General features: G+C 33.2%; 1 protein-coding gene across 1 annotated transcript in view; it reads right to left on the reverse strand.

The window, feature by feature from the left end:
• Positions 1 to 346: 346 nt before the first annotated feature.
• LOC124357376 (Golgi resident protein GCP60) overlaps positions 347 to 20,639 on the reverse strand; it is a 40,638-nt gene continuing 20,345 nt past the window's right edge. Inside the window, exons 7-11 of the mRNA XM_046809116.1 lie at positions 14,915 to 15,042; positions 12,681 to 12,794; positions 8,288 to 8,351; positions 2,931 to 3,159; positions 347 to 636 (exon numbers count right to left, since the gene is read on the reverse strand). Of these exons, the coding sequence (XP_046665072.1) occupies positions 594 to 636; positions 2,931 to 3,159; positions 8,288 to 8,351; positions 12,681 to 12,794; positions 14,915 to 15,042 (578 nt within the window). The 3' untranslated portion in view covers positions 347 to 593. The remainder of the gene's footprint in view (positions 637 to 2,930; positions 3,160 to 8,287; positions 8,352 to 12,680; positions 12,795 to 14,914; positions 15,043 to 20,639) is intronic.

Raw genomic sequence — 20,639 nt, forward strand, 5'->3', positions numbered from 1 at the left:
CTTATAGAAATTGTCATGGTTCATTAAACTTTGTACCGCTATGCTATTCTAGAGGAGATATTTGCTAGTTTTCATATTCAAAAAATAAAAAATAATAAAAAACATTATTCCACAAATGTGAAATTTTAAAATCAACTTACCATTGTTATATTTAATTTTAACATGAAAATGTTGACTCAAAAGTTATCAAGGCTTATACTGGTGATGACAAGTCATAGAATAACCAATTTTGTCACCAACTATTCCCTATATCAGTTTGTTTCTTTAATTATTGAATATTGCTCGTGGTCACATACTGACCTGATGTTACGTACAAACTGTATAAGAAAGAAACAGCTACAAAAAGTTTGTAGAATTTATGTTTACTAAACATTTGAAGTTTCAACTCAAATCTAAATTTGGAAGAATACCTTCAAAACAATAATTTACAGCACCGTTTAACAGCTACAGCAAAACAACAAGAATAATACTTTAATTATTTGTACATATAAATAGCTACAGTTAAAAAATGTATTACTGATACAATATAATATTTTTTTATGTATGTACAAAATACAATCTATACAAATAATTACAATATTCTTATAGAAGCGTTAGTTCGTTGCTGACTTCGAAATTGTAGAGTTTTCTTCGTACCTAAAACAATTAAAACAAATTAAAGTTAAAGTGGATAGTTAAAAAAAGTTAAAAACATTATGTTACATGCAAATAAAAAAATCTTGTGATGAAAAAGTTGTGATATTTATTTATTTATTTTGTACAATAGCTACAGGAATATTATCCCAAAACAGCTATATTGAAAATACAAGTTAATAATAATTATTTACAATATAATATACTATAAGTACGTATATGAAGAAACTAAATTACAAAATCATTATTAGGCTGAGTAAAAATTAACTGTTTCTGTTACAGCACGAGAAAAAATAAAAATATAATACAATACATAATAACAATTTAAAACTTTAACAAAACTAGGTTACTACCTTAGAAAATCTTGCTTAAAAAGTCTACCAGTCAAAGGGATAAGCAAAAACAAAAGCTTTTGTAACAAAAACAATAATAATTCATATGTAATAAATACCTGAAATAAAACCTACTTGAAAAAATTAAACTAAAAACGATAACATTCTTGGTTATACCTAACTTAAGTTTCAATACCGTAAAAAATTGGTCCACAAGGGAAATATTTTTTAGGCTTTGTGTATCCATAATAAACCTTTTAGATACGGTATACAATGTATGTTCAAAAAGTAGCGGGAATTTTCATTTTTTGAAAAAAGAGTTTTTATTCATTTACTATTAATGTTATCTTCAAAATAGTCCTCAATCAATATTGTGCACTTGCACCAGCACTTTAAGTGTGAGCAGGTAAACTGTCATGGCAGATTCTAACAAGAATTGATGCACTATGCCATTAAAATTGAAGAACACAGTGAGCATGGAACGAACAGAAAGAAGAATCGTTTGATACAAATTCTTTAATCAATAAAAAAAACCAAAATCGCTGAGTTCATAAAACATGTCTAACCTTAGCAGCTGTGACTGAAAAAATTAAATAATACAGCTGGAAATTTTATAGTAATTCTAAAGCATAGATGCAAAAAAATATTGACAATCACACTTTTCAAACCCACAAAACACAAAAACTCCCATTACTTTTTGAACACATCTCATTAGCCAGTAAAATAAGTACACTACTCTATAATAAATTAAATACAAAGTCTCTTGTAATGGAAAACCTGGCAGTTTTCACACTACTATGGTGTCTCATGTTACGGGAGATCATGGCACTATAAAAATTAAAACTCGTGATAAAATGCATTCAAATGAAAAGTAGATGTCAACTGCAATCTACTCATTGTTTCTGGCTGTTTTTAATTGATTTCTAACTGGTTGTCATAGCAATGAAACATAATGTTTGTCCTGTACACTGCCGCATTTGACTACTTATCCATGTTGGGAGGATGACAGAGCAGCTCCTGAGATCTGAGTGCAAATTCAGTTCAACGTCAAAGTGCGTGTTTAGTTGGAACTGTACAATAAGTTTGATTGAGATTTCAATTTTGTTTATTTAATGTTAAGATTTTTCTAGTTTTAGTTTTATGTTTAGTTTTCTTATACAAAATTATAAAAAATAAGTTTTTTAAGCTAGCTTCACACAAGGGAGAAATATTTTATATTTTGTGTTCTAAGGGTTAAGAGTTTCCACTTCATGCTGGTACTGACAATATCATGTCAGTAATAATACATGTCATGTCATATGGGTTGCTTATTGAACAACTAGTTTCTTTGTCTTCGGTCTTAAAATGTGTATCCCTTTATAATTGAAACTACTGTTATGTGAGTTGCTCTGTCCTTGATCTTGAAATGTACATTTCTTTATATTTGTAACTAGTGATACTGATATGAATGTCATGTCATATTCATTGCTTATTACACAACTAGTTTCCTTGTCCTCAACCTTGAAATGTATATCCATTATATGTCTGCAACTAGTGCTTCTCTGATAAACGTCATGTCATATGCATTGATTATTTTTAAAATGAATTGAATAAAACAAAAATTCAGAATTTGTTCTCCCCACATAGTAGAAATATAATTGCTTGAAATAGACCTATCTTCTATTGAATGATCATATAGAAATAGTGTGTATGGATTCAATTTAAACCCATTTTAATAACTCTAAAGTAATTGTTGAACCGAAATCACTTTTTTAAAGTAGTCAGCAATCAAGTATTTTTGGATTTAAAATATTAGGCTATATCATTTTTTTAAACTTTTTCAGAATTCAAAATTTTAGTTAAAATATCTTTTTACTATACAAAAGGATTATCTATAACTAATACAACAGTTAAAGATGATTAAAATAATCAATAATCTATAAATTTCTACACTATAAACTATGACATCAGTACTACTGGATTCACCGTGTATAGTAGACTCGGTAATAAACAGTCTTGGATCTCCAGAAACTATAAGAGTTGTCAAACTTGAGCAGGTAGACTCCTTGACCCGGGTAGGCGTGGCTCCCGGCATATACCTCGTCCATACAGTCCCGTCGGTATACTGGCACTATTACAGAGAGGGGGGCTCGCTCTACCAGCTGCTTGGTTGTCATCCCTCCACGCTCTACGTCTGCTGGTAAACCTGCCAATTCTGCAACATAACACAAATCTTCCTCAGCAATAACACAGAGGGGGGCTCGCTCTACCAGCTGCTTGGTTGTCATCCCTCCACGCTCTACATCTGCTGGTAAACCCACCCGCCAATTCTGCAACATAACACAAATCTTCCTAAGCAAGAACACAGAGGGGGGCACGCTCTACCAACTGCTTGGTTGTCATCCCTCCACGCTCTACATCTGCTGGTAAACCCACCCGCCAATTCTGCAACATAACACAAATCTTCCTAAGCAAGAACACAGAGGGGAGCACGCTCTAACACTGTTTGGTCATCATCCCTCTATACTTTACATCTGCCGGTAAACCCGCCAATTCTGCAACATAACACAAATCGTCCTCAGCAAGAACATAGAGGGGGGCACGCTCTATCACATGTTTGGTCATCATCCCTGCACACTCTACATCTGCTAGTAGATCTACCAGTTTTGCAACAACACAAATCCTCCTCAGCAAGAACATAGAGGGGGGCACGCTCTATCACCTGTGTGGTCGTTATCCCTCCATGCTCTACATCTGCAGTTGACCCTACCAATTTTGCAACATAACACAAGTCTTCCTCGGTAAGAAAAGAGGGAGAGGTTACAGTTAATTAAAAAACATGGTTAAAACAAAGGGAGTCATTAACAATGTTAAACTAGTAATTAATTGCTATATAAAATGGTTTTTTATTAAACTGACCAAAAAAAGCATTTGTAATCGTCAAAAATACTATTAACGCCAATGAAACTATCTTCATCTAATACATCACGGATCGCAACGTCGTTCAAGCTGCGAGAAGCCATAACTGCGACATCGACTGCCGGCTGCAACGAACGTCATGTCAGCGGCACGTAAACAAAGCGACCGAAGTTGCTTTGTCATCAAGCTCATTCAATACATCTGACGCTTTCTAGTGTTGAATTGTGTTACTAAAAACCCAAATAACATTGTAGATTAGGCAAAACCCGTTTAAATACGGACAATGTAATATAATACCAATTGAAATGACAACCACGTAAAACTACGGGATTAGCATTCTTCTGAAGTTTCGCTGTTCCGTAAAATTAATAAATATGGGTATATTGTTCTAAGGCGGCCTATCTGATTATAAGTGACAAAACCGAACAAATAAAAATAAATCAAATGTTTTAATTTAATAGTTAGTCAGTCCATAGATATCATATAAAATATTGCAAATAAAAAACAATAAAATATTTACATCATAGTGTACAAACAGTAGGCTAATGTTTATACTTAATTGAGCATCTATGGACTCCTCTCCAACCGAATACACCGAGATTCATATTTCGAAATAGCCCATTAGATTTAGTGATCGAATGGGACAACTTGTAGGGAGTGTGAACCAATCAATGCACCCCCAAAATACTACAGTACTATGTTGCCGGGACTGCAACAAGCCACTGTTGGCTGTAATCTAGTAGTAGTAGTAGTAGTAGTATTTGTTTATGATCGTCGCTCCTGCAAGCAACGGTCAACCAGCTTGTGCTTGTTTGGGTAAACCGCTCCATTTAATCTGGCACACAAGCAAATTGAGCCAACAAGATTCTCACTCACAAGTGAACTAGACTTTACGACAGAGTCATGGTGATGACACATGTTGATTCATTTAATCACAAGTTGTAGATTTTCACAGTTTGAACATTAAATTCCCGGCTTATTAACCCATTTAGGACCGTTGTTCCAAAAATGGAACATTAAAATAATAATTTCCCAAAAACGGGATTTCCCTCAGAGAAGGGAATTTTTCTTCCTAAAGTGTTGTGTTGGCTATACTGTAGCAGGTTTTGAAACAGTGGACTCATACATGCCTTATTTCTGTTGTCTGTCTTCTTCCACATGTGATCACTTATTTTCACCATGTCATCAAGTGAAACGTAAGTATATAACTACATAATTGTTTTGTGTAATTATATGAGATTGGTTTTATTTATGTTTTATAGAGGCTTTGAAACATTATATGTACTAATTTTAGTCAAATGTTTACTAGTGCCAGTTTTAGGTTATCATAAACTCTAGCGTTCCAATAATGGAACAGTGGTCACGAGATTTTTAGGTATTCCTTGGATGAAATTCTCAACCTTATTGAGTCCGACAGCCACGTGTTGAGCGCCAGAGTGTATATCAACCCACCAACAAACGTAAACGACTCAGATGAGGACAGCGGCGAAGAAGATGAGGTGGACCTAAATCGGCTAACAACACACCAGCTTCTAGCCGATGCTGAAGCAAGAGTAACTTCGGTGAATGAGAATGAGGTAACCTCTGAAGTAATTTCCATTAGTGAAGCAGTTACTAATCAGGCCATAGCACCCCCTGACAATGCAGCTCGTTCGCCTGTCAACAGTCCTGATTGTACACCGCCTGCAAATAGTTCTCTTACTTCAGTAAACCAAGCAATTGAATCTGAAAAGCCTCCTACAAAAAAGAAAAAGCCAAATGAACGCAGATGGGAAAAAAAGGATATTCCTCCATTTTCTGAGAAGGAATGGGAAGTTCCTTTCTGGCTTCACAACAATGAAAAAACACCAGTTGAGTTATTTGAAATGTTCTATGATGACGATGTCATCAAACTTATCTGTGACTATACTAACCAGTATGCTGCTTCCAAGGGGCTACCATCTGGATATACAATCGAAGATATTCGTTGTTTCATAGGAATTTTATTAGTGTCCGGGTACTGTCAAGTCCCTCGGGTAAAAATGTATTGGGAGATGAAGGATGATGTTTGGAACAAGGGTATTGCGGAAGCAATGCCAAGAAACAAATTCCTAAACATAATGAGATGTTTACATGTATGTAACAATAATGATCTGGACCCAAATACAAAATTTGCTAAGGTCTCCCCACTTTGGAAGATGCTAAATAAGTGTTGGTAAAGTATTTTGCGGGTGATGTAAATCTTAGTGTAGACGAATCCATGATACCTTATTATGGCCGTCACAGTACAAAACAACACATACACGGAAAACCTATTCGGTTTGGGTACAAGGCATGGTGCCTTTGTACAAGATTTGGTTACCTAGTCCAAGGCAATCTATATGAAGGAGCAAATACAGGGAATAAATACCCAGAAGTAGGTGTGGGAGGTTCCGTTGTCCTTAACCTTTGTGAAAAACTTCCTCAGAGACCAGACGGGTACAATTTGTATTTTGACAATTTTTTTACGTCCGTGGTTCTTTTAGAAAAACTAGCAGAGGAAGGTCACAATGCCACAGGTACTATCCGTGCCAACCGCGTGGAGAAAGCACCACTTTCAGATGTAAAGAGCATGTCAAAGATGCCAAGAGGATCTTTTGATCAAATTACTGAAAAAGATTCCAATGTTACTTTGGTGCGGTACAATGATAACAACGTTGTCACCGTGGCGTCAACAGCATGTGGAGTCGAGCCTGTTGGTAAAGTTCGTCGCTGGAGTGCTGCTGAGAAGAAACATACAAGTATCAACCAACCATCCTGTGTTGTAATGTACAATCAGTACATGGGTGGCGTAGACAGACTCGATGAAAATGTGTCAAAACTGCAAATTGGAATTCGTGGCAAAAAGTGGTATTGGCAGTTGCTCATGTTTCCAATAAATGTATCGATTAACAATGCCTGGATTCTTTTCCGTTGGACAAATACCTACAAGGACAAACGATTGGATCTTCTTTCTTTTACAAGAGAAATCTCACTTACATACTTCAAATCACATTCAACTCGTTTGACATTAGGAAGACCACTTCAAAATGTGTCTGCAGTGGACAAACGAGTCACCGAGGCAGTTCGGTATGACAAAACAAACCATCTTATTTCAAAAGGAGAAAAACAAACAAGATGTGGACAATGCAAAAAGAATACCACAATGAAATGTGTTAAGTGTAATGTTGCACTGCATTCTAAGTGTTTCGTTCTTTTCCATCAAAAATGAAAGAATTAGTCTTTTGAGAGAAAAATTAACACAGTTTTCGTAATCTGTAAATAATTTGTACTGATAATGTAAACTTTACACATGTTTTAATACAAAAACTTTATTTTACATGCTTCTGGTTTATTTTAATTATTGTTTCCACACTTCCTTTCACTAACTCAAGCTCCAAGATAGAAGTAAGCACTTGCTTACTTAACGTACCCATTCAGGACCGCTGTTCCATTTTTGGAACACACAATATTTCAGTAATAACCTGAGTAATAAAACAAATATTGATGAAAAACACTTTTATAACATCAAAATAATAAAATAAAACTAATACATTTGAAAAAAATTACTAAAAATTAATTTGGTCCCAAATGGGTTAAAGGATTTTTCACAGTAAACAAAATTCACGGCTTATTCACATTTAACTGTTGGGTGAGGACACGGTTTTTACTTTCAAACTGGTTCTTGGTATGTTATATATTTTTTAACGTTTATTCATGTACAATTAAAAATTTAAAGTTAAAATCCTACCATAATTTGTGTTACCCATTGCTAATAAATATTTACAATTAAATTTTCATATAAAAAATGATATAATAACAATTTTGTATCTCTAACATGTATATTAATAAAATTATAAATGAAAAGAAAATAATAAGTAAAAGTGAAATAGCAGTCAAAAGTCAGGGACCTTATAGTACTGTAGTAAACGATTTGATGTCTTTCAGACCTCATAGTTCAGATTGCAATCATTTTATAGTTTGGACTGAGGGTTAAAAAATTATCAATATTACTTAAAATCTAATTTGATATAATTTTTAGCTGTAATTTGATATAAAACATTGTTAAAAACACAATTTCATGTAACAAACTGTGGGAGTCATGCCCATTTTGATGATGCTTGCTAAGGATTAATTTGATTAGTTCTGTATTTTTACAACCAAATTGAGTTTTCATTCAAGGCAATTCTACTGTATATGTAGGATTTTAAATAGAAAAGTGTAATTATTTGCAACTATGATACTTACGAGCTAAAATATTACTTTTGCTTTATTTAGTGAAGTAAAAGTACATTTCATTATACTACACATGTATAATAATTACTAAATTCATTATAAAACTATCTATAACCACAAAACATGAGAATAAACACAGTTTCTAACTTATCAAATTGGAAAGTTTTCATGATATTAATGTATATTATTACCTTCGTCCTCGTCATCCAACTCATAGTCATCCTCGTCCTCACTCTCAGAGACATGAACTGACACCTGCAATGTACAAAGATTTTCAATAAATGCTGATAAAGCTATACTTTATTATTCAATGTAATAAACTCCTTTTTAAAGATTCTTCAACTTTTAATGGTCTCAATTATGTCCCCTCCAAAGTAATCCCCATTAATCTCCCACTTGTGCCAACATTTCTTCGAATACTCAAAGTACTTAAAAAATTAGTTTTTTGTGATCTTGTTCAGCTAATCCTTTGATGCAGTCTTTTACAAAAACTTTGATCAATTTGATCAAATAGGCACAAATTGGAGATGAGGCATGACGCGGGCAAGCAAATCTGCTGTCGGCAATTAACTGAACATTCAAAATGGCCAAACTGGTTGGCATACGTCGTAGACATGTATACCAACATAAAGACACACACACAAAAAAACCAATAAACGTAACTTGCATAAATTAAAAAGTCATGTTATTTTTTAAACAGACCTCGTACAGACAAAGTTTAATCGGTTCAAAGTATTTGTAGGGAACTTAGAGGCGGTAAAATCACAATAAATGATTGGTGTCAAAACAGAAAATTAATTGAGACTTTTTGTATGTAGATTAAAATGGACAAAGTTTTTAGCACCTCATTGCGCTTTAAAGGAACATAACCATGAGTTAATTGATGATGCTCTATGGTTGTGGTTTTTGCAATATTTTATATGATGTCTACGGACTGACTAACTATTAAATTAAAACTTTTGATTTATTTTTATTTGTTCGGTTTTGTTACTAATAATCAGATAGATCGCCTTAGAACAATATACCCATATTTATGAATATTTGTTTACCAGACAATGTATTATCGTTAATCATTTTACAATAAAAGGCTAAAAGGCTTTATATCTTACACAATAAACTTCAAGGGGAAGGAAACTTTGTGGCTAGCAATGGTTCGCTTTCATGCTAAATAGGCATGGTGTTTATTTTCTTGGAATGTGTAGTGAAAAGCTATCAACAGACCCAGCAGCCACAAGTAAGTTTACAAAAAAACTAGAAAAAGTTATTGCCGACAATAATTTAAGCCCAGAACAAGTATACAATATTGACAAAACTGGGTTAAACTTCAAATTTTTACCTCAAAAACAATTGTCTGCAGCAACAGAAAAGTCTGCTCCTGGCTTTAAAGTAAGAAAGGAAAGAATCACAGTGGCTCTTTGTTCCAATGCTTCAGGCACCCACAAACTACCTCTTTTTGTCATCCGTAAGTCAGCAAAACCCAGGGCATTTGAAAACTTGGACATGTCAAAGCTATCAGTGTACTATCGGTCACAGAAATCAGCTTGGTTGGATTCTCATTTATTCAAAGAGTGGTTTATTTGTGAGTTCGTGACTAAAGTAAAAAGTCATTTGTTGAGTTTGAAACTTCCTGTAAATGCACATGCGCCTACCCACCCGGATGAACTTGCATGTGAGGGTGAGACTAGAATAAAATTGCATTTTCTGCCCACCAATGTAACAAGTCTCCAACAGCCAATCAGGGAGTCATCACATGTGTTAAAAGGAAGTATCGCAGAAAGCTCCTTTCAAAAGTTCTATTCAAGCTAGAAAATGATTAAAAAAAAACTGACCTAAGTACGAGTTAAGGACAATCAATGTGATTTTTAATCAATTGATGAAGGATGTCATTTTTATGGTGGCTAAGGCCTATGATGAAATAACAGCCTTGACAATAATAAAGTCATGGAGAAAGTGTGGCCACACATTGAAAAGGACGGAAAAGATCTTGGTGTACCCGACCTTGAACATGAAGCAGAGGAACGGGCAGAAATTCTAAGTGACTTAATGCAACTGCCTAACTCTGAAGACATTGTGGAAGATGTCTTGAAGTGGTTGACCGCTGAAAAGGATCTCAATAATGAAGTTTTGAATGATGAAGAAATAGCTCAGTCAGTTTTACAACGTCAAGATACTAAAGGCGTAGAAGAAAAGATTATGTCAATGGTGGGGTAGATGACGAGGGTAAAATGAGTCACACAGAGGAGGGCAACTGGCTACAACCTATATTGAGAAACAGGTGATGTCATGTTTGCCAGGAAGTGGTATAAATATGCAAGGAAGAAAGCCATTGAAGAATTAATAATTTTTTTACCCTTTTATGCAGTACAAACTTTTACTTTTATAATCTATACTGTAAGGTTTTGTGACCTTTTATTTTCGTTATTTTGTGTGTGATAAATATAAACTTTATTGTTGTCAAATACATGTAATAATTTTACAACTTCAACGGCCAGTGGTAAGTTGTATGTTAGTACTTAGCCTTTGTCTAGTTTACTTAATTTGCTACACTCTTAACATACTATTTGCGCATATTCCACAAATATGTGTATGACGATCAAAAGTACATTTTTAGCAGTTCAAACTGTCTTATTTTTGCTAATTTCGGATAGTTTGGCCGGGGGCCTAGTCCTGAGGTGGCTGAATGAGAGGGAGTCTTCTGTAATACATATTATTTACAGAATTAAAGCATAACTGATTTGTAAATAATATAACAAAAACTTTGTTGCTCTGTAAAAACAAACTTTTCACTTATTAAAGTTGTTGTTATTGCCTATCAATAATTTAATCCAAGTTATTAAAAGTGATAACATACTTTATTTATAGTGTCTGCTGTTCTATATATTTTCATAAAACCGTTTATCAAAACTTGGTGTAACAATTTAATTTACCAGCGAGAGAAGCTCACTCCGTTTACTCTAGGATATATTAAACCTTCCTTTATAAGACGTTAACTTTTTTCAACTTAAGTTGTTTGCTAACTTTTCTTCTCTGAACTGCTTCTGACTTTTCTTTTGCTGTCTTCATTTTTCTCACTTTCTTTGATTTCTTTATGTTCTACTTATAAACTATATAATGCAATTGTCAAAAACAATTAACAAGATTTTTTTAGATAATCTACACAATAATGCATATTTCTTATTTTGATACCTTCACTGGAGCCTATGCACATTACACAAGCTGCTTGCCCATGTACGCTAATTTCCGTAGTTGTGAGAGGTTAATTTGGACCAATACTACATCGGTACTGTTCTTTTCTTAATTACCACTTTGCAAATTTCTATTTCTTATAATACAAGTAGTAGAAGTATAAATTTTGTACTTCAATTTCCTTTACGAATGCTAAAAATGAAAAATGTAAGTAAATGTATAAATTAAGAATTTAATTATATACTTTTTGGAAATAAACAATATTTAGTTTTAATAGCCTGGAAATTAAAGAGCAGTCACAGGAATGTGGTTCATACAAATTTTCCTTATAAAATGACAACATTTTTCTGGCATGCAAATTGCAGCAAGCTATTATACTAATTGAATATGTGACAACTATTAGTTTGGAAGTGCACAGACATTAAACACTCTAAAGAAGCCCAAAAAAGACAAAATCCAGTAGGATGCTAATTTTTGTCATGTTTTTATAAAGTGACTAACCTCTATTTTTGTACTAATTTGAAAGAAACTTTCTTGAACCAATTAACTTTATTTATTGAAATTTGTTCCAATTTTGAATTAGTTTTACTAGTTAAATTATTGAAAATTACATGTTATAAATTTATGTACAGTTGCATTGCAATATTTCATTATTGTTAACAAGTAACAAATAAATAAATTTCCAGTAATACTTATTTTTTTTTTACAAAAAACTACTATGCACATCTGTAATTATTCAATTATAACTTTTTGACAAGAGCCAAGTGAAATTTTACATTACTTTTATCGCACAAGACATTCACTTTAGCAACATATTTATTTTCAGTCAATATTGATGAGTATCTTGAGCAAAAACCCTTTACTGATTATATAAGATCCTTCTTTGAATCTTTTATATCACTAATTTCAGTGCGGTCAACTTCACACATTTATCCAATGGAACCTATTGCAACACCTTCAATAAAATAACAGAAATATTAACACAAATAAGGCTACAATCAACTATAAACATCAATTTGATCAAGAATGGCCAGAATCAGTGATGGCAAGTGCCCTGCTCCTTGCAACTACGTTAGTGTGAATATACTTCTGCAAATTTTAGTCATCTTTTTTATATATTAATTGATAAAAATTAAATCTGGGCATACAGATTACACCAATTATTATCTGTGAGACATACTATATTTCTCCTGTTAAGACACTAAATGCTTTTGGTGATATATAATAAATACAAAAATACGATAGGCACGAAAATTAGTAGACAAAATAGATATAACAAACTATAAATTATTTTGAAGTGATATTTCCATCTATTGTATGAACACTTTATATTGCTCTGAAAACATATGTGTGAAAATATTTGAATTAGGTTTTTATCTCTCATATAGTAATTTTTACCTGATTTGTTGGTGATTTGGTCCACTCAAAATAAACTCCAAAACCGATATCATAACTGTCTGTAGCAAACTCCCAAAAGAGACAAGTGCCGTCTTCATGTGTTGGAACTCTGACCTATAATAAAAAATAAAACAAATTAACACCTACATAAACCTATATATCACACAGTATGTTACAAAATAATGTACATCTATTCTTTTTTAACCCTTTGAGTGCCGCGGAGTTTTGCTATATGGTATGCATAAAATGCCGAGCAAAGTGCCTGATTCTGCAAGCGTCTGGTCAAAAATTCATAACAAAATTACTTATTGGTATAAAGTCCTGGGTTTTGGTTTTTTTTTTAGATAAATATATTTTTTTTATAAATATAATACATTGATCACTTATTTAACGTTTTTATACCAATAAAAAGAACATGAACAAAAACTTTATGAGCAAAAACATTTTGTTCTTTATTTTGACACCACTTAGTGTTATTGAAATATTTTATTTTTTCACTTTTAGTTATTCTATTTTATACTCCATTTAATTATTTACAAAAAGACACATAAACACTTTTTTATACTTATAAATAAAGTTTGGAAAATAAATATGAAAATATGAACCACTACAAAACTTGAAATTTTCTAACCTAACCTAACACTCTGTGTATTGTCTACACTGCTAATGCTTAAATCTAATGCCTGCAATACTAGGTCTTCATTGTCAGCAATGTTTTTACAACTCTTTGTTTATAAATATCACTAAACAAACACAAAAAACATAAAAACTATACAAATGTAAAATACTAGCTGCTTATGATCACCGTAACTCACTGTCAAGTCATTGTTCTACTTACACACAGACTAGAACAACATACACAAACGAAATAATTTGAAGATACTAACACTACAAACCCATTTACACTTAAAACTTTCAATATTTACAATCATTTGTGAAATAAACACCAGCACAAACAAAACATATGTCCGCGTAGCAGTTGATTCTAAACTCGACTGACACGCTCACTTTACAACCGCCGTAAAAATCAGAATCTAACCAGAATGCAACAAAACCTACATCAAAAGTTACGTTGAAGTCTTTGGAATGCGTATGTATAGTCATTGAGCCAATTTAGATAAATAGTATATAAAATATAAGTGTTACTGCAGAAGTCGCAAATAGCAATTCTGGCATTTCTTGCATATAATGCAGGATCGAAAATAGCGATGCTCCGGCATTCAAAGGGTTAAACATTGAAAAAAAAAAAGAACTTTATAGATATAACTTATTGGGCTGATGATGAATTGTGGGGTATCAATGAACTAAGCCGAGAAAGGACTTTGTAAATATATGTCTAGAGCCCAAAAGAGAAGAATTCAATAGAAAAATTCCTTGAACTTAACCCATAAATACTTAGTTGTGAAGATGATATTAATAGATGAGTTATAATCCTATCCATGCCAATATGACAGATGAGAGTAATGAGCCAAGGGAAAGTACAGAGTTACAACCGGATATTGTACTTATGAAACATCACATCTTCCAGTAGATTCTCATTATGACACCAAAGAGAGTTTATGTCTTATAATGAGTAGTGAGGTACAAAGCTATATCAAAGTTTCCTATTCTCACACTCTGATTAAACTATAATGTAGGAGTGAATTTTTGATTTTTTCTTTGCAGTTTCATGTTTTCAATCTCTATATTGTTTACAAAGCTTTATTTATTTTATCATAACAATAAAAATGTATATTTACAGAGTGAAACACAATTTCCTTTGTCGTTAAAATAAAAAAGTAATCTCAAAAAACATAAAATTTTATTCATTAGGTTATCTGTTTTGTGAATATGTTTAGATCACTTGAGTTTTAGGACTAGTGCGGTTAAGATTAGCTGGACTCTACTGAATGTTGTAACTTCTGGTAAACTCAATTAACTACTCAAGTCCAAAAAGGTTTTTTCTTTAACTTTAACTAAGCAAAATTTTGTAACACAATAATCAGGGATTTTTTTTTGCAGAATTAGCTTATGTAGTGTAGCATAACTCTACTGATGTATTTAGGCATGTACTGGATATGAATTATTTGTGAATACATAATAACTTTCAACTTATTCTAAAGCAATAGCATCTGTATTTATAAAATTCACCGTTTAATGCTAAAACAGAAAATCATATCTTAGCTTATTTTTTTTTTAAGACTTACAATAAACTAATGCCAATAATATAGCAAATATTTGTAATATACACATACCGTAACAGTCTCTCCATGGCCAACTCTAAGAACAGCCTCCCCTCCTTCCCGTCTGATTGACTCCTTGAACTCCCTGACGTCCTTGCGGGTCCACATAGAAGCCATTGACATTGTTCCTTGAGAATTGACTGAAATGATAAATTCAATGTTTAAGATATTAATTATTCTTTTGATACTTCATACTCTGTATTAAGTTATGTATTGTCTTAATTTGAATAAAATAAATAATAAATAAATAAAAAGGCCTTTATTCATGAGCGATTTTCAACATTGATGTTGTTTTACAAAATAACTCAGGTCATGTATAAACTAAACATACAATATACAACCAAACAATAAAAATAACTTCACAATATTCCTTAAGCTAACATTTTTTTTAATTTGTCTTTAAACGCCCTCATACTTAAATATTTCATTTCAGGTGGCAGGCCGTTGTACCGCTGGGGACCGAAGTAAGAAAAGCCCTTTTTCCCTCTTTCAAGGCGCACGCGCGGCACCGCCAGAAGGGCATCCTGTCTCGTCTTACGCTCACTGATTATTGACCGGGCAACTAATTTATTTTTTAGATATGTTGGCCTACTGGTCGTCAATACCTTGTGGACAAGAGACACAGTTTGAATTTTGCAAGTGTCCTGTATTGATGGAATTTGAGCCAATTTACGATAAGAACTGATATGGTCATATTTCCTCAAACCATACACAAATCTTATGGCTCTGTTTTCTAACTTTGTTAAAATTAATAATTTTTCTTTGGTTAAGCTATTGCGGGGAGAGCATAATATATTAAAGGTAATATCAATGACTTGACAATCTGGAGCTTAGCTGACACCGGCAGGAACGACCTCAGCCTGCAAACAATCCTCAATCTACAAATGACCTTCTGATATATATATTTTACATGACTTGTAAACTCTAGTTGTGAGTCTATTTTAACACCCAGAATCTTAACAGTTTCACTGAGAGACAGGGGCGAGTTATTCAACATGACGTCACCGGGAAGAGATTGGCCGGTGTTATTAAATCTCACATTTAAAACTGTACATTTATCTGGGTTTAATTCCAAGCCATTACTTTCCGACCACATTAGCACTTTTGACAAATCATTGTTAATTTTTGTTAGTGCCGTTTTTGCTTCTGAGGATGGGTAAGGAAGCAATAGCTGGCAATCGTCAGCATATGAGTGCAGGGAACAAAACCTTATCGTGTCGGCAAGATCAGACGTATAGATGGAAAACAAAATAGGACCGAGGCAGCTGCCCTGTGGAACTCCACCAGATCTGTGCAGTATGTTAGAGGAATCATTACCAATTTTGGTGATTTGAGATCTTCTACTTAACCCTGGAACTGGCAAACGCCCGATATCGGGCGTTTTAGTTGCATCCTAGATGGCAGCGCCCGATATCGGGCGTTTTAATACGTCTTTTATTTCTCAATATTACGTACCTTAAACACGATCAAAGAGTATCGGTATTGATACCAATCGAAAGAGGAAGGTTCAATTTATGTAAATAATACACTAATAAATAATGTTATTGTTTCGTTACGCGTCCATACGTTTTATAATCTCGGAACTGTTTGTTTACATTCTCCCGCGTACCGCGCTAGTTGCGCGCGCAGCGATGAGTCAACTGATTCATTCGGCTACAGTAGAACCCCTCATATCCGGCCACCACGGGACCGAGCCCCTAGCCGGATAACGATTCGGCCGGATAAACCAACCTACAGTACACAACACTTGACGAAACAAAACAATTGTACTGTACTGTACTAACCGCACTGGAAATAATCAACAAACTGTTTACAGGTTAAACCTATTAGCTCAACTGAGGACAACACAGGAAAATGTAAACAAATAGATACACCAAAATAACGCAAGAGTCGTGGGAGACTAGTGCATGCAACTGCGCGTCTGCAAGCCGTGGTAAATAAATTTCGATATTGGCTTCCGGGAAGTAGCCGGATAAACCGAGGTGCGGTAAAACCGAGGCCGGATATGAGGGGTTCTACTGTATTGTTATTTCGTCAGCTGGTCTGGTTTATTGTTTGTTTGAGTTTTTTGTAATGATGGTTGTGTATATAACACAATAATAGTAATTTTTTGTGAGTGTTTACGTAATGGTTCGTAATTTCCGCGGTCGTTCAAGTGACATTTGAGAACCAGTTGAACATGAAATTAGCAACGATGAGGATTCCGATTTAGACATTCAATCAGAACATAATTAAAAAAATATACAATAAAAAATAGAAAATTAATATAAACTAATAGTTATAAGATTGTACAAATCCAAGTGGGCTTTGAAGTTCTTACTTTTGTTGGTAAGTAGCACTTTCGAATGTCAGTGTATGATTTTTTTATCGTTTACCACATGTAAAAATAAATACCTTATAAACTATGTGTTGTTTTATTTTTACTCAGAATCAAATGCTCTTCCTTTTCTATATTTTGGATTTTGCATATCACTAACAACAACAATTTTACAAATCAAAAACTTTGAACTAACTTTTCTTTTTTCTAAAAAAATTTTTTTTTCATGAAGAGTTAGAGTAAGAGTATTTTTTTGTTTTAATTATATTATGTGAAAAATGTTCATTAAACAATACTGAATAAAGAAATATATAATATGACATAGGTACTTTATAGAAACCATCTAATAATAAAATAAATATGAGGCAATGTATCAAGTACTAAAACACTCTGCCACTGAGAGAAATATGACCGCCAGTTCCAGGGTTAAATAAGATGCAAAGAATCTTACAAAGGCATCATCAAACCCATAAAATTTTAGTTTTGCGATGAGCATTCGCTGATTGACAGAGTCAAACGCCTGTGAATAATCTAAAGACGTCAAGGCACAGCAGAGATTCCTATCCACTGCAGAATACATGTCATCAAGAATATCCACAAGAGCAGAGGAAGTGCTGAAATCCTTTCTGAAACCAGATTGATGTTCAGGAAAGACATGTTCTTGTTCTATAAAGGATGAAACTTGTTCAACTACTATCTTTTCTAATATTTTGGAGACCACTGGAAGAATCGAGATAGGTCTGAAGTGAGAGGGTAATGAAGGATTGTTAGACTTTGGCAGAGGCAAGACAATACTTTTACTTGGTAGAATATCTATTACTACCACTACAACAAACTAAAAATATTTAACAGCCACTTGTGACGGCATTACTTATCATGTTCAACTCAGAATTTAAATAAATTCTTTAAGAGGTCAAGTACACTTAAGTTTGTTATCTTAACCCTCAGAGCGTCGGCCGGCTTGTTTTAAGTAGACGGCACCTTTCTCTAAACGTCGCCGTCATATTTGAAGACGGCGGGCACTTGCCGATCAAATTAATTCAACCCGCACTATTATTGGCGTAATATTATATTATATTTATATATATATATAATATTATAATAATATAACAACAGAGTGTTTATTTTAGAAGAGGGCCTGTGTTAACAGTAGGGTACAAACAAACAAAAAAACCGAAAACCAGTATACCTTTTGTCAACAGCTTGTCATGCCCAAGACCTACGGGTTCAAAAGTCACCATGAGGCTGTAAAGCCATACATGATACAGCAGTATAATTTATACATGGGTGGAGTGGACATGAAAGATAAATCCATCTATCACATATCATGCTCGCGGACCACCACTCACTATTGGAAAAAAATCTTTTATCATTTCCTTGACATGGCAATTTTTGACTCCAAAAGGGGGATCTTATATTCAAAAAACACATATTCACAGAACCCTATAACCCTGTATATTTATGTGTTCATGACTAAATTTGCCTATTATGAAATTGTTCTAGAAGTAATATAATAATAACATGTGGATACTTTTATATTAAAAAAATATTTTCTAAAATATTTTTTTCCCTTTCACAAGCTGTAGCAAAAAGAAATGTTTTTTTAATTTTGATTTTTATATAATCATATTCTGTGATTCTTTAAAAGAAAAATTATTTATAATATTCTATATTTAAACCATTCCTAAGATTTTTTATGAACTATGCAAAAAAAGACTGCAAAACCTATAAAAACAGGTGGACGTTTAGGGAAATATGATGGATGCTTGGAGGGTTAATACAATCTATTAAAATATATGTTATGGATTAAGTAATATTTCCAGCTATAACCTATTCCGGTTTCATATTTTTAAAGATGAAAACGTTATCAGTGACAGACAAGGAAAATTTCTGAGTACCGTATGGAAAAATGACTTTTACTTTACATTAGAGATTCAGCGAATCATGGATTCCTGGTATCCTAAATTTGGATTTGTTTGTTTGTTGATTTGATTGTTAAAATTGGTTATGGTTCATTTTAAATGTACAAGAAAAAAACATGAAAAAGGTGTAAATTAGAAGAGGAGTACATCCTGAAAATGTTTGAAAAGCATGCACAGTTTAGTATACATCTGTATAAAGATAATTTTATCTTGAAGTAATTATTGATTAACAGCAATGGTTCTAATAACTATGGTCTATTGTTTGATGTACATACTTGCTGATTTGTAAATTAATCATGTATCAATTCAAGATATCAATTACCATCACTTTTGTCATAAGCATTACTATTTACAAATAAATGTTCCACTATAACAACCCTAAATTGGACTACAGGACTGATATGTAAAGAAGCAGGGGTAGCCAGAAACCTGCTCCAAAATTGTTTATAGCCCGGTCATTGGGTGATTTCACAATCATCTGGATTCTCATGAAACAAGACAATTTCACTAGTCTAGATCAAGAAAATTTGTTCCACTTACACAAAATTGTAGATTCATACAATAATCATTACACTAATTATTGTGTTATCCTCTTACACATTTTCATAAATTTGACTACTTTTTTCTAGTTTCTTGCACTAAGATATGTGAAGGCAAATCATACTTAACAGTCAGCAAATGGAGTTTTTGTACTCTTGGTTATTTATATCTGGAGACTTGAGTTGACTATAGTTTAAAAACACGAAAGTATTCAAAAAGTATCTCCTATGTATGAAACACAAACTTGATTTCATAGAGAATTTTAGATAAATCATTTTAGTATCTGACATAGAGGATGACTACAATATTAAACAAAAAGGACCAAATGTTGTCAGCCTACCCATAAGAAAGAGAGATAGAAAAGGTGTAGTACACGAAGTTCAAATGCTGAATAAATATGTGCATTTTCAAAGCACTTACTCTCTAAATAAAGACCAACCCTCCTGGTATTTCATCAAGTTCCACACTTACCAAACATTGAAGTGAGTGATGAAGCCAAGTTCCTAGTCATCACTTTAGACAAGAACCTAACTTGAACACTTCACAAAGATAATATTTGCAGCAGTCTCTTCCCAATAACATGAATTAAAGAAACTACAGATAACCATACTATTGACGCTAATACTGCTCTATAAAAATACGTTAATAAAGTCTTACGTTACTTACAGAGATCAATACGGTTAATGATAATGGCCAGGTAGTCAGTTGTGAGCATAAATACTATGATCACCTAGCTCGTTTTTTATTGGTTTTAAAATCACTTTTGGTACAGAGTATATATACGGCAAATAATGTGCTCTATTTATTTGTTCTCTTGTAATTGTTTGTTGTAGGAGTCCCCTGTCTTTTATTATTTCACTAAACTGATATAGTGGGCTCTTCACCACCTGTAAATCCTCCATGTGCTGAAATATTTTCATGCCCTTGTGGATTCACTGTACTCCAACGCGACTCATTT

Source organism: Homalodisca vitripennis, chromosome 3 (assembly GCF_021130785.1).
Source record: "Homalodisca vitripennis isolate AUS2020 chromosome 3, UT_GWSS_2.1, whole genome shotgun sequence".
NCBI classification, from domain to species: domain Eukaryota; kingdom Metazoa; phylum Arthropoda; class Insecta; order Hemiptera; family Cicadellidae; genus Homalodisca; species Homalodisca vitripennis.